The 24,787-nt window shown below is 31.0% G+C and overlaps 1 protein-coding gene and 1 long non-coding RNA gene across 3 annotated transcripts in view; one reads left to right on the forward strand and one right to left on the reverse strand.

Moving 5' to 3' along the window:
- The window catches only part of Sarm (sterile alpha and armadillo motif), a 104,844-nt gene that overhangs the window by 78,182 nt on the left and 1,875 nt on the right, over positions 1–24,787 (reverse strand). The window contains exon 2 of one of the 2 annotated variants that reach the window (XM_072890958.1): positions 24,520–24,696. In XM_072890958.1, coding sequence (XP_072747059.1) covers positions 24,520–24,561 — 42 coding nt within the window. In that variant the 5' untranslated portion in view covers positions 24,562–24,696. Of the gene's footprint in view, positions 1–15,291; positions 16,248–24,519; positions 24,697–24,787 lie in introns of those variants that run through there. The other variant, XM_072890956.1, reaches the window with a different exon arrangement.
- The window catches only part of LOC140665183 (uncharacterized), an 85,561-nt gene continuing 78,901 nt past the window's right edge, over positions 18,128–24,787 (forward strand). The window contains exon 1 of the long non-coding RNA XR_012046565.1: positions 18,128–18,557. This is a non-coding gene — a long non-coding RNA (uncharacterized lncRNA). The remainder of the gene's footprint in view (positions 18,558–24,787) is intronic.

Here is a 24,787-nt window from a genome sequence, read left to right on the forward strand (position 1 = left end):
TATATATGTATAATTTTGTTACGTTGTAAATATAAATTTATAACTTTAGAACATTAATGTTGTGTTTTTAATAATTTATAGTTTTCAGTAATTATATAGTTTTTAATATATACATACATATATGTAATTTATATTTCTAAAATCTAATATAATAATAGTTTTATTGTTGTGATGAGAGAGTATGTTGTTTCATATAAATAAGAAATAAAAACAGTAGCAATGATACCATTGGATAAAATAAATATCAACGAGACACTGATTAACCCTGATAATAAATCAAAGTCGGTTATGTGACGGGATAATTATCGAACATTATCGATGTGTCAGACGGAAAGAAATTGCTATCGATCGCGAATAAATTAATGTCAATATGAATATCGATGAGAAAACGAGATCATCCCGGTGCAAGATCTCGCTACCGCAGACATGATTGCAATCGAATTTATTAAATCGACCGACTTGTAAATTTCTTATGCGAAAAAGAAAGGAACGGAGAAACGAGACAGGATAAAATCGTACGTCGTCACGCACATTTGTGTCAGACACTTGCATGTCACAGCAACATCATTGAATAGTCGTTATCAAGTAGAAGCTGAGAAATCAAAATGTTCTCCTTTACACAGATAATCTTTGTGGATGTATTAATTTTCCAATTAACTTTATGGCCTTTTTTGCAAGAATAACGAACATAAATAAATTAATAATCAAATAAAGCAGAAGTTTTTATCGGTTAATTAAGAAATCGTGTAATTCGATTAAATAATTCTCTATTAAAAATCCTATAATTTAAATAAATATCACAAATTACACACATGCATTTTATTAATTTAGATGAGGTACATGTAATTTGCAAAAATATTTTGTGCAAATATAATTTTATTGCAATTGACAAATTAACAAGATAATTGCATTTGCCACATTACAACATATTAAAACAAGTTTTACAAATGTTTTAATTTAATAATTAATAACTCTTTTCGACAAAATTTGCTTTTTTATTTAACTGGTAAAGAAAAATTATTTTTTTAAAAAGTGTAATAATTTAAAACATTAAAAAAAATGTATCTCTGAAAGAAAATTTTGATAGAAGGAATATATATTTGCTGATGTGCAAGTTTTTTCAAATCGAACTATTCTTTCTTCCGATCTGAAATTTTTTCCATTCTTGAAGAAAATGAAAAAGGGAATTGCCATGTGGGCCGACGGGAAACCCGAAAGATTGCCGGGCGCAGATTTACAACTGGTCGGTTGCGATCATTTTAAATCACGTCCGGTCGCCCACGCGAGAGCGAACGGGCAATATAACATGCGCGCGAGAGTGAAACGAAACGGGCGAGCACGATTTCATTCATGCGCGACCCAATTAAATTTCATTCAACGATCGGCACGAGCCCTCTCGCCGGTACGTTATACCGGTCTGCCTTTCTCTCAATTTGCCTCTTTGCCCCGTGAAACTCGCATAGCGAGTCGACGTGATATTTCTCCGAATACGATACATCGAAAAAATGTAAATTCTGCATCGGAAATCACTGTTAACTGCTGTTAATCGCTGTTTCAATTGATATTGAGAAATGTCTTTTTTATTTCTATTAATGATAAATTTATTTCAACAAGTTAATTTATAATACAATTAAAAATTAGCAGAAAATCTTAAAATCGAATTTGCTTAAAGAACATTTATACTATAAATAGCTCTAAGATGACGTCTGCAAATGCAATAAAAAAATTATATAATAATGCGCTAATTATGCGCTCATCAAATCCACGAAGAAAAAATTTTGCGCTCTTTTAGTTTAACAAAAAAAAAATTATTTTGTGGAGGGGCTGAGTGGACAGTCAGTAAGCCCCCCACCCATTAATAAAAAATAATTCCGAAAAACAAATACGCAGGATTTATACGCTAATTATGCGCCATTATATCCAAGTGATTTTGATTTTTGCGCCGCAACCCTTAAGGCACTTCCCTCTTGAAGCAAAGGGCGAGATTCTCATATAACACGTTAAAAATTAAAAACTGGGCAAATTAACTATACACGATAACTCTTCGATTTATGCGCTATTATATCGAGGTGATTTTGATTTTTGCGCCGGAACCCTTAAGACTTCCCTTTTGAAACGAAGAGCTTAAGGGTGCGACGCAAAAATCAAAATCACCTCGATATAATAGCGCATAAATCGAAGAGTTATCGTGTATAATTAATTTGCCCACAAAATAATTTTTTTTTTTTTGTTAAACTAAAAGAGCGCAAAATTTTTTTTTCGTGGATTTGGTGAGCGCATAATTAGCGCATTATTATATAATTTTTTTATTGCATTTGCATAATGTGAGGGGAGGGGCAGCTTCTTATAAAATCAATAAAGTAAAACTGATTTCAATAATCTGATTTTTTAAATATAAATAAATAAAAAAATGCAAGTTATTAGTCTTTTTACTTTTGAACTCTGAACATAAAAGTTTATTGTTAGATTTCTGCATTTAATTTTTTTCTGTACAAATTATACGAATTTGTATGCTTATAACACATAAATACATGATTTATCTAAAACAATATAGTTAAAAAATGATTTTAATGTTTAAGAATAGCAGCCACGAGCCAAAAAAAGAAATACACCAAAATATCAATGTCAAGTATGCGACAAATGTTTTCAAAACATGTCAGACTTAACAATTCACATATACACAATGCATCCAAAAAAAGCTTGTTCTAATTCATCCCGATAAAACAGACGGAATGTGAACCAAGACAAATCTAAAAATTGACGTCAACACATGTTTAAATGCATTGTACGCAATAAAAGTTTTAAAAATAATGACGCTCTTGTAAGACACATACAAACAATTCATACAAATCATCATAAATTTTAAGTACTAGACCACTCTAAACTAGCAATATTAACTAAGCGACTCATTCCTGGCATCTAATGCGGCATATCAAATTGACAATGACGATTGACAGCGGCGTCCTATTTTTTTTATTATCTCGAGTCTCTATCTTTTTCTTTATCCACAATTAAAGATAATAATAAAAATATTAATATTTCTGTGCTGTGACTCCCGCGGAATGATACCTCGCATTTGAATTCATCGTGAGTTAATAATTTCTATCGATATAGATATGTAGACATGAATACGTACACGCATTATGTAAATAAATTGTTAGATATCATCACGTTTGCCCGCACAAAATATTAAAATACAATACATATACAAATTTATTATCAAAACTATTCCACCATAAGTAGGTATGTATATTTACATAAATTATTATATAAATGATCATATTATTTTGTGTATATGTATAATTTAGAATCAATTTTTCTTTTGCAAAAATGTCAAGTAAAATCATTCTTTTATGCGCGCGCGAAAAATAATTGCTTCTCTTTTCAATATTATATATATATCTATAAAACTTAAATTCAAAACTTTTTTTAAGTATAATATATTTATAATCTATTTTAAATTAATTTAAAAACACATTCTGAATTTATATTTTTGTTATTTGTAGCATATTAAAACTAGGTCTATGAAAGACCCAGTTTTCAACTGCTAATTACTCAAAAACTTGATGTCTAGACATTTTCGTAAAAGAAAAGTAAATTCTAAATTAATTTTAAAAATCTTTAAACACTAAGACGACAAAAAGAGTGACAAGATAATTCTAAATACAAAATACAAACTGTTATAATGTATATGACCTCGCGACTATTTCAATTATTATTCTAATCTTTTTGCTCATAATATTTTAACATGTTGACAAAAGTCGTGACATTGTTTCATTAAAGAAATGAATTTAATACTGGAAGACAGACAGATGTCAAACTTTATAAATTAAAAAATCTTTCGTTCAATTTAAATATTTATATTTCAAATTGTGATTTATGTGGACAATTTACATAATATGTCGCGCGCACACGACATTTTGTGTAAATTGTACAGATAGACAACCACATAGTTAAAAGCTATCACAAACATGTAAACATTCAATGTTTTTATGTTTTAGGTTTATTTGTCCTTGTAACACGAAATTTAACTGTGGCGAGTGATACTCGTGCTGGCAGTTAAAAGTGAGACGTTACAAGTGTGACAAGTGGCCACGACAGTGACAAAAGCCACTTATTTAACACACCACACAGAGAAATAAGCATTTAAAAAATAAGAAAATTTTATATATATTTTTTTTTATATTGTATAGGGTCAACCTGACTATTTCCAACATAGTTTAAGGTTTTTTTGGCTCACTTTTTATTATATGTAATATATATAATATATAAGTATAATATATATCATTTATATAATATATATAATAATATAATATATATCATTAAGTTTAATATATAGATATATATAGTATATATTTTAAACTTATAGTTTTTACATATTGGGATTTCAAATTTCGTTAAGAAAATAAAAGTAAGTTTTAAATTTTATAATAGTATATAATAAAAATCGTAAAAGAAAAAGCTCTCTCATTAAATCAATAAAGTAAAATCGATTTATATAATGACATGATTTGTTAAATAAATTTAAAAATGCAAGATATTAATCTTCCTATTTTTGAACTATATATATTTCTGTAAATAGGCACAGTATTTATTTTATCGATAAAAGAAAGTTTCATATGTCGCTTATATTAATATTTGCCTATAGTGATAACAATTTCGTTTATAATATTCAAGCAATAAAAAATTTAAATATTCTGAAAAAATATTTATCTGACTTTAAGAGAAACAGAGAAATATATAAAAATCCTTGTTCGTTATTACTCCGATTTAGAATTAGTTGCGATTGTTTAAAGTTAAATGTTTCCAATGTTATCAAAATAACGATAATTTTAATAATCGGCAATAATCACAAAACAATAATATAAATAAAATTAAAATAAGATACAAAAAGAAAAAGATAAAGAAATACAACAAATATTTATCTGTATAAATTTGACCGAAGTAGGTCACAATAGATCAAAATATGTACAAAATATTTCAAAGTTAACGATTGAAATGTCACGTAAAAATTATAAATTTTTAAATTACAGTATAATGCCCACATTTCAGCGTTAAAATTTTTTTCTAAATTGTACAAACTTTATAATTATTATAACACATATAAATATATTATTTATCTAAAACAATATACTAATTTAAAAAAATTGTTTTTGTAGTGTCTTCGAATGACAAAGATGTGCCAAAAAAAAAGGAAGCATCTTCAAGTGATCAGACACCTCGAATTCTTCGGATTTATCAATTTTATTGTTTTACTTGCAAACAAAATGTGCCGACTGTGGAAGATTTGCAAGCTCACCAGAAGCATACATTTTTTCCTCGTCTATCGTTCACACAACCCAAGTTCGGAGATAAATCTAAAAATTGAGATCTTAAATGTATCGTACGCATGAATTTTTTTTAAATAACGATGCTCTCGTCAGACACAAACAAATAGATAACATAATAGAAGAAATGATTAAACACATTCTGCAACGATAAAAATTTGAAACAATTCTACTTCTTTCAAATAAAGTTTGTCTTATAATTTTACCTAAGACAAAAGTTAATCTAAAAATTAACTTCAGCACATATTTAAATGCATCGTACAAAATGAATTTTTTAAAAGTAACGATGCTCTCGTAAGACAATACACATAATCAGTGCATATAATCTATCGTTTTAATTATGGACCACACTAAACGTTTCGATCAGATTTTTCTGATCATCTTCAGCGCATAAATGAAGTTAATAAATTGAATCAATTATGTTAAAATAACTTACAATATGTATCGCATAGTGTTATGTTAGAAAAATGTTCGACTTGCGTATGGAAAGATCTGTGAAGTTTCTTGTGACATTAATAAAATTATTAAGAAAAATTATGAAAAATAATGGTAACAATTTTTTATATATGACTTTGCAACTATCCCAATTATTATTCTAGTCAATTTTATAATCGTAATTTTTTGCTGTTATGACGTAGAAATTAATCGCGGCGTAAATAACTATAACAATTCTTGGTAATAGTTAAAATTAGAAGTAACAATTGACAACGATAACAACAAACGTATTTATTTAATATACCGTACAAGGAGCCCTGAAAATGTAAAGAAATCATCTATATATATCTAATATTTTTTTATATTATTGTCTTTCATGTATATTATTTATACACTAGTATTTAAAATTCGGTTAAAAAAAATAAAATTAATTTTTTCAAATATTAGAGTTATTACTGAAAATCAGTGCTATAAAAAGGTGCTTTTATATAATCAAAAAAATGAAGTTATTATCAGCCTGATTTCTGTTGCATATTATTAAATGATAAAAATGCAAAGTATTAATATTTTTTCCTTCAAATTCCGAACGTTACTAACGTTTTAGAAATTATTACAATTTTAATTCAGATTTTTATGTATCTATATTATAATAACATATAAATAGAATTCTATCTAAAAGTAGCTTTATTTTTTAGTGTTTCAGAACGCACAAATAATGTGTTAATAACGAAAGAAATAATAATTGAAAATTTTCAATATTTTGACTACAAAGAGACTAAATTTTCAAACTTTTATCATATTCCGATTACACATGAAATCGATTCATTTTATCTATACCCTATACCTATAAGTTTTCAACTACTATAACAGTTTAATGTGCTACACTCCGCCTATATATAAATGTAAAAGATATAATAAAGAGAGAATATAATTGGAAACATAGTTTGGACAGACACAGAATGAATATACAACCATTAAGTTAAAATTGAAGACAGCGAGAGAGAGAGAGAGAGAGAGAGAGAAAGAAAGAGGGAGAAAGAGAGACTTTTGAATATACCATGAGTTAATAATTATTAGTATACAATGATTGAACATTATACTATATTTGTATTTCATGTTAACAGATTATTATTTCTATAAAGTAATTAGTCCAAGAATATTCATAGACAAAAGTTATTTAATGTTATATAGAACATATACTTTACGTTATTATATATTCAAAATAATATATTACTCTCTCAATACAAAATGCAAAATTATTCAAATAAACGTGAAACAGGAAAGTTCTCACTGTTAAAATGTATCGAACTAATCGCGAAGCTGACTAACGTGACCATAATTCTTTATCTTATCGACAGAATTAGCTTAGAGCTTATCGTAAATTCCTCAAAAAGTAATGCAATTGCTCGTAAAAATTTTAGTTTTTCAAACAAAAATTCGCTTGAAATTAATGAAAAAGTGAAATTTTATCACCCTTCTTTATAATTTGTCAATTTATCGATCGCATATAACATGCAAATAACCGATGATTAAATATTATTATGAGATAAAAGATATTTATGTTTTCCATTAGCCTTATCTTAACTCTCAAAAATTTTAGTTCAGTGAAACGTTTTATAGAGTAAACACATCCTCTAAGAAATATTATAAAAGTTCAAGTTCTTGCGTAATATTTGCAATTTTTCATAGCAATTTTTTATAACAAATTTGTGCAAATATAAATAACTTAGAAAACTCATATAACATAGCTTAAGCTTCTTAGATACTTGACACTTTCAAATATGATAATTTAATTAAATACGTGAATTTTATAAAAAATAAACAATTTTATAAAATTAAAAAAAAAGATATCTAAATAAGTAATATTCATCTAGTCTTAAATTGATATGTGAAAATTCCGCAGTTGTCTATACTTCGCCTACCAGCAACTTCGATATGAAAAAAAAGAAAATAAAAATAATCTGTCACACAAAAGGTCTTTCGTTTATGAACAGAGCTTGTGTGGATCAATTTTGTAAAACAATTGTTCTCGCATATACATATAATATTATGTGTTATACATATATGTAATATATAATATTATAATATTAGGTTTCAAATTCATATATTTTAAATGTTTCTAATATCCAATTTATAATTTCTCTCTTTTTTTCTCTTGCCCCTCCATCCTTAGTCTCTGAGATGGAAGATGGAACATAGTAATGCGACGTAAAATGAGGGAGACAAACATAAAAAAATCACTTAATTTTAATTTGTGTTAATAATTAACACAAAAAAATTAATCTGTTTTTCGGATTAATAATATTCAAAGGTTTTAAGAATCGTTTATATTCGGCTATTCGTTAATCCAACGACGTGTCTGTCCATCGTCAGTGCAACATTTGCAGGATAAACAGGTTGGATCGATTCTCGCGCCTAGTTCTGGTCTGTCTCGACTTTCGTTATGGCGACGATAAAATGCCGTGGATGGATCTTAATATGGCGAGTTGTGTTACCAAATATTTTATTATTGAAAATGCAACAATATTCGAGACCAGGGCGTCTACTTAAATCTTGTATAAAAAATTTCCTAACAATATTCTCTGATTTCCCAGGTATTTTTGTTGGCAAAATTCCAAGTAAAAAGAATATATTTTCCAAACTTTTTAATACAACTTTCTTTAAAATAAATTTTTTTATTACATGCATTCTCTAATGTTTTTTATTCATACAAAGGAAAAACGCGAAGCCTTTTAAGTTTTAATGTTAGATTTATAAATGTACTAAAAGACCTGAATAACTTTCATAAAATAATTTTTTATTTATATAAAATTTTCATTTCTTTATTATTAAAAGTTACAAAGAATATGCACTTTATATTCAATGTTATATGTTAACATGTTAAGGCATTAAGTATATAAACAAAAAAATATATATATTTACATATATGTATACATATACGTATATATATATTTATACGGGAACTCGAAATGTTATTTACAGACGTACTAATGTATGATTATTATGTACGTAATCTAAATTATCTATTAATTATCTACAATGTCTAAATTATGTGTCGATAAAACGCTGGCTAATTAATAGCAACGGTTCTTTTCTTTATCGTTTATTTCACATTTGCTTTGTGTTATCATGAAACAATGAGTAACATCAACTTTTTCTGTAGACGAAATTCAACGAAGCAGTTCAATAAATAGTAATATTTATTCTTTCTTGGTTTTCCTTTTATTTATCTTGTTATTCTTTTAAATATTTTGTATTACTGTTAATGATCAACATCAACAATATAACATTTCTAGCAATTTCTACTAATTATTTGAAAAACTGGAAGATTTTTTAAATATATATATATATATATATATATATATATATATATATATATATATATATATAAAATTATAATTTTTCTTTTTAATAATTCTAATTCAATGTTGATAAATTATGTAATAAAATGTATAAATATTTTTATTTTTTGCCGATAAAAACATTTGTTAATATTCTTGTATGCATAGAAGAATGTTGCTTGTATGCATATAATACAATATATAATTCAAATTAATATTCACGTCTATTCACGTGTAGATAACAATGGCAACTGTGAGCTCTTCGAGATTACGGACAGAAAAAGCGGATTATCGATTGCCCGGTTGCAAAACTCGAGATTGATAATCAAAGAGATTGCAAATCGACGAAGCGTGGCTAATCTTAATCGTCGATAATTATGATAATGATAATTATGTTTGTACGCGGGCTGTTCGATTCTAAGTTATCTGCTGGCTTTTGCCAACCGATTAGACAGCCATTGTATGTAATAGCAACACCTCAATGGGAATCAATATTCCTCGAGTGATTTGCATAAACTATCACAGCCGCGCTCTCTTTGAAAAAAAAAAATACATCTCAACCATTAAAATAATTACTCACGCGTATTTTTTCAATTGACTCTGCAATTTGTCGCTATTAGCAGCGTTATTATATATTTCTCTTGCTATTTTCCCTGCTCGATCTCGTACAAATTGATCAAATATGCAAAAACTCAAACTCCTAAGCATAATTAATCTTTATACATACGAGAAAATGTGTGTGCTGCTAAATTCCATTGCAATATTGAAAGCAATTAGAGATTCAACTTCTCATTCGTGCACTGTTATATAATTGTAATATCGGGATGTAACAGCTTGATCCATCATTATTAATCATTGTATAATAACAAACAACGATCTAACAAATGAAAAATCTTGACATTCTGTAGTCTAACAGTGTCGCGTGAATTTAATGACGTATAAGTTTAATATACTATGTTAATCATTCGTACAATTAAATGTCAAAAAGCAACATTTAGAAATATTTTTAAATAATCTTATAATATTAAATTTAAAATTTAATCACTTAAATTTTATTTATAAATTCATATTATTTAATATCTAAAAAAAGAAAAAGAGAAATATTATCTAAATAAATTTATAAATTTTTCTATTGACATTTTTTTATCCCTGATACTTCGCAATCGTATAAAGAGCTTAAGTAAATATTAATTATCAAAACAAACGTCGATCGTATCGCTAAGAAAAAGTGATTACATTATAGTACGAATACCTGCGCTAAATAAAAGTTTAGATAAAAGTTTATCTGATTTATCACACGTTGCAATATTCAATTAGCATTGCATTAATACTCGTCAATACAACCTTTTAAGTTTGACATCCATATAATTTTACACTTCGCGTTAAAAATGTCGTGTAATTACATCGGTGATAATGAGAGAAGAAATCGTCATTGTTCGCGGATGGTATCGAGAGAGATTGAGACTCGATATACGAGATCTCCTTGATTCTCCTGATTATGAGACACATTTCTCATGTTCGAAACACTTGTCTCTTTTAATCTCGTCATCTTATTACACGACTTACGCATTAATAGTTACGTCGACGCCAACAAGGTCAAAAGCTTCGTGTCTTTAACGCCAAAGATAGAACATAACTCGCGTATTAGGTTAGAGGTCGGATTATTAATCGGTTTTCCTTCTGTCGATTTATCATCGATGGCACGGCAGACTACTTATCAACGATTATATCAGCTGATGTTTACAAGCGCTACCAAGATAATTTCACTTTTCCTTTACGCGAGATTTATGAAAAGGTATTTGACATTGATTAATAGTCTTATTACCCTACGTATATTGAAAGTATTATAATGTCATAAATTTTGAGCATTTTGAACATATATTATATAGTATATTACATAGTTATGTACAAGCTAAAAATGTATGTACGTAATTATTATTTGACGGATTCATTATGTTTTCTCCAAAAAATCACGCTATAGTTTATAAATAATTTATTTAAAAAAATTTCTCTCAATATTTTAATATAAACAACTTACTCGACTGCCACTTACCTTAGTTTCTTAAAATAAGATTTATGAAATCTAATGTTTATTTAAATGAAATCAGCCAGTGGTTATAACTCGCCACTTTGACGCTAAAACTCATTCAATAATCGCGCTGTCTATAAAAGTGACATGCATGACGCTCGTAAGTCGTGAGGAGTGACCAGAGGAAAATTGTCATTAGTATTTAGCCATCATGTTTCCATCCCGAATCTCATAAATAATTCAAAACGCCGCGGGTGCAATCTTTATTAGTTTCGCATGAAAAAGAGACGGAAAAATAATAACGATGAAAATATCGGCCAAGGCCGACATCGCTACCTGGCGTGGGTGGCATATTTACAACGTTAAACGCGCGTTAATGACGCATCGCCGGCGGCTGTCAATTTTTTTAAAAATCATCGTCACTGGCTGATCTGCATAATGTCAGATATATCGCCACGGATGAATTGCGATTCGTGATATCTGTTCGTTATCGCTCGCGCGATAACGAGCGAGTCTACATCTCGCGAGTCAATTGCATCTTATAGATATCTCGCGCCTACATATGAGTGTACCCATAAATATCAACAATGTGAAATGAAAGACAAGAACGAAGCTTGTATAAAGATCATTTGTTAGAAGCGTGTTTTTTCGATAACGTATATTCAATTGATAAATATCGCTTGTAACAATTACAATAGGTTTATAGTTATATATCTCGATATAATCGAGAATATTAAAATAATTAATCATATTGTGGTTCTGCGTTTTTTATAAATATTATATATAAGATATTGATAAAAAATATCATTGATATCATAGTACAAAATAGTACAAAATAGTGCTGTCAATTTAAATTATTTTAAGTTAAACTACAAAACAATTTGAAATATCAGATAAGGGTAAATACTTAAATATTAAAATGCAATTTAATATATTTTTCAAAATTTAAATATATTATACAATTAAAATAATTATAAATATGTATTTCAAAGCACGAAAAAATTTTTTGGATTATTCATATAACGTGGCTGAATGTTTATTAACCACGTTAAATGAAAAATAAATGTATTTTCCTATCTCAAAATTATTAATTAATGTGTCTGTGAAGTTTGCACGACATTTTGTTAATGTTTAAAAAATAATGGCAATTCCAGTAGCACTTTTCATAGTTCTACAGTTCCTGATAATCATTAAAAAAAGTTCCGCATTTTTAATATCAAAAATATGGAAAATAAAAAATGACGTGCTAACTTCACGTTCCAGCACGGCACATCCTCCTCTAAAGTACAAGAAAACATCGAAAATCAGGATGTTTATTAAGAGTTCTCGTTAGTTCTGTACCAATTCTATAATTTTAAGTCGATATTCCATCAATTAACTTTTAAACAATTTTTGTTTTAATTGCGTATTACGACATTTAGTAAAAATGTGTCATGTTGATGATTTTCGGCAATTCTAACGATCTCTCGATTCTCGACAGTTGGAGTAATGGAAATATTTTTGTGAATAAAATATAGCAAAAAAATAGCAAAAAATTTGTGTACTATTAATTTTTTGTTTTTATTTATGTATGTGCAATTTTTTATAATGGCTAGATAGCTTAAGATTAATCGTCAGAACTGCCGAAAGTCATCAGCACGATACATTTTTACTAAGTGACGTGCTGGACGTAATTGTTAAAAATTGTTTTAAAAATAAATAATGATCGGAACTGTGTTTAAAACTGATTTTAATGCATAGAACTCTTGCAGAATTGTCGAGAATCGAGAGATCGTTAGAATTGCCGAAAATCATCAGCATGACACATTTTTACTAAATGTCGTAATACGCAATTAAAACAAAAATTGTTTAAAAGTTAATTGGTGGAATATCAACCTAAAATTATAGAATTGGTACAGAACTAACGAAAACTCTTAATAAACATCTTGATTTTCGATGTTTTCTTGTACTTTAGAGAAGGATGTGCCGTGCTGGAACGTGAAGTTAGTACGTCATTTTTTATTTTCCATATTTTTGATATTAAAAATGCGGAACTTTTTTTAATGATTATCAGGAACTATAGAACTATGAAAAGTGCTACTGGAATTGCCATTATTTTTTAAAAATTAATAAAATGTCGTGCCAACTTCACAGACACTTAATTAATATTATAAAATAAATATATTTCAAATTTCTTAACAAAAAATTCTTCCTGAATTAAAAAAAAAAGATAAGTTTTTTTACTTCGTTATTCTTTAATAAAACTGAGTGTCAACAAATTTTGACTGAATAAAGACATAAAGAATCTCTCTCATAAATCAAATTTGATCGGTGGAAATAGAAAATAAAACTAATATTACGTACACATCACAAATTCCCGACGTTCCAACGTAATATGAATTTATCGGTCATGTTTATGCGAAACTCGTTCAATCGTTGTCAATAATCTATGGCGTGGGCGAGTCATTATCGCGCAGACAAATGCAAATTGGCCAACGTTAATGACACATCACTGTCGATTATTTTTGAAAACATGCACACCGTTCACATGTTGATCTCTGTGTACTACATGCCGCTTCATTAAACATTCCAAGGAGAATTAATGACATCGCAAACGTGTGTTTAGCTCTAATTCACAAGTTTCTTCGATTATACGCATGCTTCTCTCTCTCTCTCTCTCTCTCTCTCTCTCTCTCTCTCTCTCACTCACTCCCTCTCTCTCTCTTTCTCCCTCTCTACTTATTCCACTCTTGTGTGATTGATCGATTCTATTTTTTAATGGAGATTAATACTTTGCAATCTATGAAATTCAATTTTAAATTCAAATATATTTAACTACATATTAATTAACCAAGATTTTATGTTGTAAATGTATGAGAAAAATATAGATTTAGATTTTTAAAAAATATATATATATATTTAACATACGAGCTGATAGCATTTTTTTATCAATTCAATATTTTTATTTATAAATTCAATATAATATTTTCATTAAAAATACAATAAATTATATTATAAGCATTATACCTTAGCATTATAGATCAATCTTTTCACAATTCTGAGCGGATTTGCATAATTAGACGTGATATCAGTTTGTCTTTTAAACATGTTTGACCATGACTTGACATAGCAATGTTCGGTCTTTACGCATTTATAGTCGGCAATTGCAAACTGGATAATTGGATCGTAAAAAGGCTGGTCGAGCTTCGTCGTCGAATAGCAACATAATTGTAGACGAGCGCGTAGAAAAATATCCGGCAGCTATTTTTACGTCGATTTAATAGTCGACGGTGTTAAAAGAACGTCAAAGCCGGAAACAAATAAACTGACACTTCGATGGAATAGGCACGCGTTATCACACCCAGGATTTCCCCGAACATATTCGTTCGACATTTGCGCGACTCAAGTTAGTTTATTATCAACCGTGAGCGTAATCTCTAAACCCGATAAGCCCATCCCTTATTTGCATCACCATTATCACGCAAGCGTGAAATTTTTAAATAAAAAAAAATATATATATATATATCGCCGAAGCGGTGAAAATAATTCTGTTTAAACTCGTTTTATAAAATAATGCATGTATATCATATTTTTTTTATTATGTTAATGTTGGAAATAATATTGACATGTTAAAAAAAAATTGAAAGCGTAAAATACAAATGTCATAAAGAGATTTCGTAAGCAATAGTATTATTGATATAATAATTTCACAATAATATAATTATTAATGCAACTTTAATTGTTATTCAAAGAAAAATAATCTTATTTCATGTAGTCTTGAAAATACTATCTAATTCTGAAATAATAAAAATTCTAAAAAAGCTTTGACGTTATAAAATTATATTATTTCAACAAGAATTTTGCAATTTAACGCGCGCGAATTATTCGCTTACAAATCAAGACGTCGGTAATGCAAAATAAAAATATTCTATCTCATGCACGAATGACGCCAATAAGTCTCCTGCGAAGGTGAAAGGGAATTGCGTGTAAAGTTTGTAGGGAAAAGAACCGGTTCCCCTGCGTTTGCTACGCACTGTTTGTTGCATCAAAAATGTTCAAGTATTCTCGAGCAATTCGAGATGATTAAATAATCATACAAATAACAAAATTGATATAACATTATTTCAGATTGACAAAGATAAATAAAAAAAATGTATAAGCTATTTATATATCGACATACCAAGCGATTCCTGTAATTCAGGGGGGCATGATGCCCGACGTTCCTTCGGAGCTGTTTGACAGCTCTCGGCGGTGCCGTGGTATGCATCGTGTGAGCTTTAGTTTTCTTGGATCTCTTCTCGATTATCGATTCATCACTATATCACTCGCGACGAACTACGTCTGTATATCATTGTCCGCCGCGTAAACAAACGCGTACTTTGATCGTATTAAGAATGAAAACAATGAGTAAAGTCGTAGACACGGAAATCGTAACAAAATAATGTCATTCCACGCAGAGAAGAGTACACTAGGCACGTAGATCTCTTATCGTCGCAGACCTCTTATGCCATGCGATAAAGCTCACCGTAACGGAACTTCGACGTACGTGTGCGTATGTATGTACATGATACGTTTCTCGAATCACGAACGCGCGAAAGATCTGTGACGGTGCATCGATCAATTGCGAAAGACAATAGCGACGCCTCTGTCTATCGGCGACGCGGAACACGCAATTCGGCGTCTCGACAAACAGGCGCAGCGAGCGCGTGTCGCCCCGTTTTATTACGTCACACTCGCGAAAGGTCACCGGCTCAGCCGCCGCTCGCTCGCTCACCCACGTGCCTCGTCGCGTCCGCGCCGACACCCGACACAACGACGCTCATCGCTCATTTCACGCGCGCGTGACGCGTGACACGCGGGACGCGTCGCTTGCTTCACGCTTCACGTCGATCCGACGCGACGCGACGCGACGCCGCGATATCTCGCGGTACCAGCGCGTAACCTGACACCGAAAATCGTCGCTTTCCGCACGCTGGAAAGCCTTACGAAAGATTTCTCGTATCGACGAACGGACGGACAGACAGACAGCGATTACGCATGTAAATGAGCGACTCGCGAAACGCGTGTATCACATGTGTACATACACGGAACGTCACGCGCGGCAGAAACGCGCGAATTCGTCGTTTCGATGTGGCCGCCGACACTGCACTGAAGTCCGCGTTCCCATTCGCTCTCGCAAAGGTTCACTTTCGATGTATCTCGAAGCGCCCGCTCGACGACGAGCGTCGCCTACGTCGGCGTCGACGCGACCGGCATGCGAATGCAAATGATTAGACAGAGGCGTGTTTAGGAAATCGTGGCAATATTATTTCCGATTAACTTCGTCGCCGGAAAGTACTTGGTATCTTGTAGAAACGTAAATCGCCTCTTCGAAAAAAAAAAAAAAAAAAAATATCACAACGCCATCTGTCGCATTTTATACTCTATTATAATGTTTTTGTCTTTTGCATAAATTTATTTCTATCTTTTACTATACTGCATATTATATATGCTTTCTACGCTTGAAATAAAGAAGAGAAAGAATAGATTATGCAGGAAGGTAGAAAGTAGCCAAATAGCTTGTGTGGAAGAATAGACTTTACTATAACTCGTGTGTCACGAAAAATCTATGCAAACACGAAAAGAAATAAATTACATAACAATAAGATTAATAGAATGACAGTAGGCGTAACGTTTGATGTAATTATCAAAATAATGCTCGTTTCATCAAATTTAATATTAATTAATATAAATGCAGTACAAATATACGCATACACACACACATACACACACACACACACGATGCCAATTGATAAGTAAAGTAATTTACTCACGGATGCATAATTTTAGCGAGTCATAAATGGCGCGTACGATCGCAGCGAATTACGTCAGGAGTTTTAGGGTTGCGTTCGGAAATCTATTCGTCAAAGTAAATCATTTGACTAACCAATCGGAATCAAAGATTTCCTTGTCCTGATTGGTCAATCAAATGCCCTATTATCTATGTATTTTCAGACGCTAGGCGAACTGCTCCGAAAACTGCTGCCATCTAGTACATTTTGTGATCGTTTGTGATTATTGTTCCCGCTCCCTCTTGTCAGTCCGCGAAAAGTACTAATAAAGTAGCATTCAGCGTCTACAGAACGCTAATTAGTGTGTAATATCCGATTATGTCGCGTGTGCTAACGTCGCGATCGCGAACGCATGCGAGAAATTAATTTGGTCGCACATAAATCCACGCAAATACTCGTGCCCGAAAGCGCGTGACGTCACAGCTCCAATTTGAGTCGCCTAAAGTTCGCGCGTGATTTTACGACGGCGGTTACCAGGCATCTCATCTCGACGCGAATTTCTGGAGTTTCACAAGTGATCTTGAACGGATTCCAATCGGACGGGGGTGTGTTTTCGGCCATAGTTTCGAATAAATTCGTGTTAAAGTATCCCTACGCGACAAATTAAAGTTCGTCTTTCGTAAATCGCAGGTCAGCTATTATCGGTATGCGTAGTCCGATTTCGTGTATCGCTCTCAGCGACTCTCGCAAGCGTATCGGCAATATTTGCTAAGAGACGTAATTTAATCGTATTAATTATCCAAGTAAGCAAGAAAACGCAACGATCGTGAGTGTATACAGTAGTCGGAAAAAACGCTTTTTTGTTTCGCGAAGCGGCCGGCCGGATTCTCGGAATCGCATCAAGCGCTCTCTCGACGGCCGTTAGGATTTTTTATCTACCGAGATTCGACGACTCGCTTTTCCCATGTTCAATTATCGGAGATTATACGTGTCGATAGCCCGGGGATTTGACGACGGTTCGCCGAAATTCTCGAAATTCGGTGGACAATTTTTTTCCGAGCGTGACAATAGCTTCGCGGTATCCGAGTGCGTTGCAATAATCGCGCACGATAATCGCGATCGTCGTGAATAAGTGAAATAAAATGTATAGTAAAATGTACTAAAAAATAGTGAAGGAAATAAGTTTAATGTCGAGTGAAAAATAGAAAATGCAGTGAAGTGTAGGATGACTCTTGGATATCGGCGAGGGATAAAAATATATTTGGAATAACGTCAAGGATAATATCATCGTTTTCGAAGATTTTGGCAATTTCCGAGTCCGTTGCTGGGAAAGTTGCGATAATTGTTCGAGAGTGGCGATGGGCCTCGAATAAAGCGGCGATGCATTGCAAGGAGCATCGGTTATTCGCGCGCGCAAGGCTCTCGCGTTTCTCGCGTTTTTCCGAAACGCGTCGAAAATTGTGACAGCTAAAATCCGGACATCGCCGCGCGTCGTGAATGAGAGAAAAAGTAACGCGAGACGCGAGTGCAAAGTGTTTTGAAACTTTTACAGTGGTTTATTCCAATGCAGAGGTTGATTTGCATAGGAAATGGTACCGGCATTTCACCGGAATTACTCAACAAGCTCCAGAGAAGTCTGAATATTCGGAAATTCGAAGAAGAAGTACATCTAAACGTGAGTAGAATTATTTGTTTCATTGATAAAACGATAGAGAAATATATACCTATGTATAATAAATCCATCATCAATAATAAATATTTTAATATCACAAAAAGTACAATTTTTACGATCATAGATTTATAGACATTTAAGGTAAAAAGTATGTGATTCTGAATTTCATTTTCCCTGTTTATCAACAATGTAAAACTGTCTAGAATTAAAAATGAATAGTGCGAATTACGTTAGAGAGTCAGGGTGTCTACTCCTGAAAAAACATGGAAAACCGTGAATATTCAGGGATTTCTTTTGTATCTGGAAAAATCAGGAAAGTCTCATGGAATTTTATTGGGATTCAAGGAATTTTTTCGAAAATTTTTCTTTTGATAATTTTGCTTTTCATTTTGTAAACAGTCAGCCGTGTATGTGAAACTGGCGTCTTATTTTGTAGAAACTTATTAACTTTTTATTTTTGGCTTTATTTTTGATAGTTCTAGAGTTCTTGATAAGATTAAACAAATAATTCTGACTATTAAACAAAAAAAAATAACTCGAGACAAACTGATTGTGAGATGTCAAGTTTACTGCATCTTGCTTTGTTCGTTGACGATTTTTGTAGCATTTCTTATCAGATTTTAAGCGCTTGAAAATTCTATGATAGTTTTATAAAAAGTTCTAAGTGTAAAAATTATTAGAATATAAATTAAATAATTAAATTGTTTGAGATACCGGATATGTAAATATTGAGACGCTCGTATTTTCGCTCATCCATAATAAATTAATTGTGCATATGTATAGAAAGCGTCATTAATGCCTTTACAAATAAATTTATGCACATATTAGTACATTTATATATTTTGTATATATATATATTTTCCATATATATATATATATATATATATATATATATATATATGGAAAATATACATCTTCTAATATGTGCATAAATTTATGTATAAAGGCATTAATGATCCTTTCTGTACAAACTGTAAAAATGATAAATTATATATTTGTTCTATTGTTTGGTAACAATTATTTGTTTATATCAAAATATTTGAATAATTATACTATAATTTCCTTTATAAGACTATACTCGTATAATATTTGTCTATATATTATTGAATAAAAATATCGCTCCTGATTTCTTGTTACACATATATATGTTAATATATTCTACGATTATAAATATATATTCTAATTTTTATTATTATATTTTCTTCGCGTGTAGAGAAAAATTACTATTATATTATTTCGTCGCGGAGTAAAGAATAATACAGAGAATAAACACACGCGGCGCGAAGCGTATTACGGTTGGCAAAAAATAAATACGTTTACCATTTCGAACGATCTACTTTGTAATTTATTTAATAAATGTTCTAATAATTTTTACGTATAGAACTCTCTCTCTCTCTCTCTCTCTCTCTCTCTCTCTCTCTATCTCTCTCTTTTTAGAAATTAAATGTAATTGCAGAATAACGAAGAATAACACAGCTCATCAATCGACAGAATTATCGAAAAATGATTAGCGTTTAATTTGACAATGTAATTAATATTTTTATAATTTTTACGCATAGAACTTTTTATATAAGTATTGTGAAACTCCTAAGCGCTGATAAGAAATGCTTAAAAACCGTCGGCAAATAATGTGAGACAACGTGAACTTGGCGTTTCAGTTTGTCCCGTATAAACATATACATACATATTCTTTGTAATTTTTAAAGATAAAGAAATGAAAATTTTATATAAATAAAAAATTATCTTATGAAAATTATTCAGTCTTTTTTAGTACATTTATAAATCTAACATTTTAAAACTTAAGAGACTCCGTGTTTTTCCTTCGTATGAATAAAAAACATTAAAAAATGCGTGTAATAAAAAAATTTATTTTAGAGAAAGTTGTATGGAAAACTTTTGAAAATATTCTTTTACTTGGAATTTTGAACAAAATACCTGGAAAATTAGGAAATTTTCAGGGAATTTTTTTACAAGATTTAAGTAGACACCCTGAGAATCAAATTTTTTGAAAAATAAACTCAAAAAATTTTTTTCAATTGCATATAAATTATTATGGAATTATGAATATATGTAATACTCAATAATGTGTGTGCGTATAAAATAGTTAAAAAATATTAAATAATTAAATATTAAAAAATTTAAATTAATATAAATATTAAATTAGTAAACTAAATATTATATATTAAATAAATATTAATATATGTTAAGCTAATATGTAAGGTTGTTTTACGCTAAATGCAAGATGTATAAACGTGCAGACTGCGTCCGCAGTTTGCGATGTAGATACTGTATAACCCTGAGTAAGGCAGTAGATTCTTGACGAAACATCCAGTCGAAGGACTCCGTCTGCCGTTTTCCCACGCGTATCTGTCTCTTTCTTTTTCTCTTGCCTCATTTCCCAACAAATTAGATCTCGCGATTTATACCGCGCGCGTATTTATTTCGCCTGGTTAATCGATTCAAGATTGCCGATTGCGATTTGCAACGCGTCGTCTCTCGGTCGTTTTCCTTTGATCCTTCTCTCCACATGCGGAGAATTAAATCGCATCGACGAGAAACCATAAAATACGGGCGTCGATTCAATATATTTCATTTGAGAATTTTCCTCTTCATCTCGATCAATCTTTAATTGGAGTTTGATATGCATAATCGAAAACAACGATTTGCATATCCGTTCATTTTCGATAGTTATTTTTTTTCTTTCTTTTTTCAAAGTCTTTATTTTTTTTATTTTTATCGTTACACGTCTGCGAAAACGTATTATAATTATACGAATACATGAAACGAAACATATTACGTTCAAAGAATGTACAAAGATATAATAAAAGTAAGGATATTTTTTTTTATATACGAGAAATTGATCGAACAATGAAATTAATGATATGATATGACTTTAAATTTCATGTATAATATATAAAAATTATTAATATATATATATATATATATATATATATATTAAAATATGATATAATATTTTAATATTAATAATTTTAATATAATTTATATAAAAATAATTCATTAACATAATTTATATAATTTAATTGGTTAAATATTCATTAAATAATATTTGTGACTCGATCGTTCCAATGTCAATACCCTTACGGATACTGCTTTGATTATTTTTAAATATCTAGGGTGAGGAAGTTGTTCTATGTCCGATTTCTCATCATGCTTGCAGCGAGGTTGCATTCCACATGATCGTTATCGCTGCATGCATTGACCTTCGCGGAAAATGCGTCGCTTTAGTGCCGCTATTAAGTTAGGTATTCTCAATATTCACAAATAATAATGTGCATCGTATCGTCTGGATATACGACGACGAGTTAACCTGCGTTCCACGAGAATTGCACGACGCTCCGGCAATTCCGTTTGCTGCATCAAGCACACACCGAGCGAGGATAATAATGGGATGATTTATTGCTGCGCATTCCGAGATGGCGAGTTTTGTTCGAGCGAGAAAACTTAACAATAGACAGTGGGATTGCATAAAAATACGATCAGTATTGTACAGATAAATAAGAAAAAAAAAAATTTTCTATCCTATTTTTAAATCTTTACAAAATGAAAACAAAAAAACGGAGTATTTTAAGGCTTAGTCAAATATTACTTTACAACAATAAATTTGAAATCACATTTGAAAAAATATCTTAATAAAATGTGTTGGATTAAAAAAAAATACTTTCTCGCGATTTTTCCTCATCGGCTGACGGTCTTCGCGCTTTCACCTGACCAATATTATACGGGTGTTACGTTCTCGACTGAAATTAACTGCGGCAAATTGCGCGCGAGACGTGATATTCGTCAATTGCCAATTACCATAAAAGGGCGCTTTACGATCGGCCAACCAACGAGTTGAAAATTGCCGATATTGACCAACGGTTGACTGACAGTACCGGTAATTTTATGGAACGCTAGCACTATCGCGATAAATGCGAAACGATGATTATAAATGTACTTTCGCCGCATCAAGGAACAATGTAACTCGACGAACAAGCGCCTTGACCTAAACCGCCTTTTCCCAACATATTCGAAAAAATGTCGATTAAAGAGCTTATCAGTGATCGAAAGGATTAATATATTTATTCATTTTTCTAAGAAAAAATTGAAAATTGTAATAATATATAAAGTTCTTGAATTTTAAGATTTTTTTCTTATAAATATTTTGAAAAAAAAATTCTACGCATTTTGTGTGAATTTTGTGAATGTTATTATGGAATATTTATGAATTTTTATGGAAATTTTAGTTCAAAAAAAATTTTAAGAATTTTAGAAACTTAAAATTTTATAATTAAAAAAAAAATTTGCCATATAGTGTGTCTCTGGTATACTTTAGTATCATTTAAAAATAGCCAATTAATTAAATAAAGGACAGTGAGTGTAACGTAGTACAAGGATACTGAAAGATCGCAAAAACGAAGAATATCGTGAGTATAATGCGGTTTCGATAAGCCGTAAATATCATCCGCGTCATAAACGCATTGCAGGCATGTAAACAAAAAGTGTCGTAACGGGATTATAAACGGGTTTTATCGTCGGACATTAAATTTCTCCAGTGTTATTAGCGGGTTAATGGAACAGTTGTTCAAAGTTAATTGCGTTACGGCGAGGGAAAAATTTCTAGAGAAAACCGAAGCTTTGATATACGACGCGTGATAAATTATTACGCTTTTTTCTCATTTTTTGTTTTACCTATCGTTCAGAAATGTCACGAATAAAATATTGCAAAAAAAAAAAAAGAAACTGTCAAACTGTTTGCAAATAAAATCTAAATCTGTTACGTATTAAACTAGAGAGATAGATATAAATTGTAAATTGTGTATAAAAGGAAGATACTTAATAAGAAGTATTTCAGTATATATATATATATATATATCTTTCTGTTATTATCGCAAAAAGATTTTATACTCTTAATGTAGCCACTTTTATACGATACTTTTATACGCGAATGGATCGTAATATCAGGACTATAAATGCTAATAGCTGCAACCGCCGGCAATTTTAAGCGTTCCGTAAATCAAACAAGGAGATTTTAGAGGACACGTTTTAGTTAACGACATCTTTTTCAGAGACAAATCAATATACATCCGACGATTACTCGTTATTCTCGTCTCGAAGGCCGCGTGCCCGTTCCATCGCGCGCGCAATCGCAACAGTTGCAAAATGCACGATATTTATCGTAATGAAAGAAAGAAGAAACCAAGTCTCTTTCCCTCTCGCGCCCGGTTTATATCCCGCTTCTCATGAGTATCCGTTTTCCAGGCTCGCAATGTCGTTTCTCCTTATGAAACGCGTGTTTTTGCTTCGACGTACGCACATCGATAGATCTAACGACGCCGATCGACCGATTGCGCAATCGGACGTTATTAACTGCGGGTGCCAACGGCAGATTCCTCTCTCTCTCTCTCTCTTTCTCCTCTCGTTGTGAAAAAAAGTAATAACTATACGAGTTATGTACTAGTGGCCTTTATATAACACTCGTCCTTCTCTCATCTTTTTACGGAATTGCGAAAAAAAACAAACAAGAATTCGATTAAATTAGCTAATAATCGTTAATTGTTTATAAAGTCCTACAAAGCTCGTTATTACTTGATATATTGCAACGGATTTTAGGATTTTTAGGAAAATTACGAAAAAACTTAATTTACTTAGAAAAATTGTACATAATCGTGCATTTCATTTTCAAGATTTTCAGAAAATTTCAATGTTTGAATAGACCGCAACGTGTTATGTTGAATTTATCTCAACAGAAAATCGGATAAATATTTAGACATATTTGATACTTTGATACGTGTATATATATATATGTATATAAAACTTTTCAAAATTTCTAACGCAAGCTCTGAGAAAGACAGTGTGCTGCCATCTTTTAGGAGCACCAGGAAGCATCAGCAAATATTCGTTATCAATGATATATCATGCGTGTATTTTGCAATAATGTACTGATAATAAATATTTATCCACGTACCTTCTTGTTGCGATACGCGCAGCAGGACGATCCGTTACCCATGATTCCAGCGATCGATCCCGACAGTGATCTCGATCACCACATCAAGTAGTTGCAATTTCTTACTCTGCTCGAGACATCGTCCGCGTCTTCGTCGATCACTTCCCTCCTCGTCATCCTGGTCGCGCTCGTGAAAACCTGTCCCGTGAAAGTCGCTGTTTATAGGCGTCATTTCTTTCAGAGCCGAAAATCCACTCTTTTCCAATCGCACTGCATTCATTCGTTTCGT

Source organism: Anoplolepis gracilipes, chromosome 4, assembly GCF_047496725.1.
Source record: "Anoplolepis gracilipes chromosome 4, ASM4749672v1, whole genome shotgun sequence".
NCBI lineage: Eukaryota > Metazoa > Arthropoda > Insecta > Hymenoptera > Formicidae > Anoplolepis > Anoplolepis gracilipes.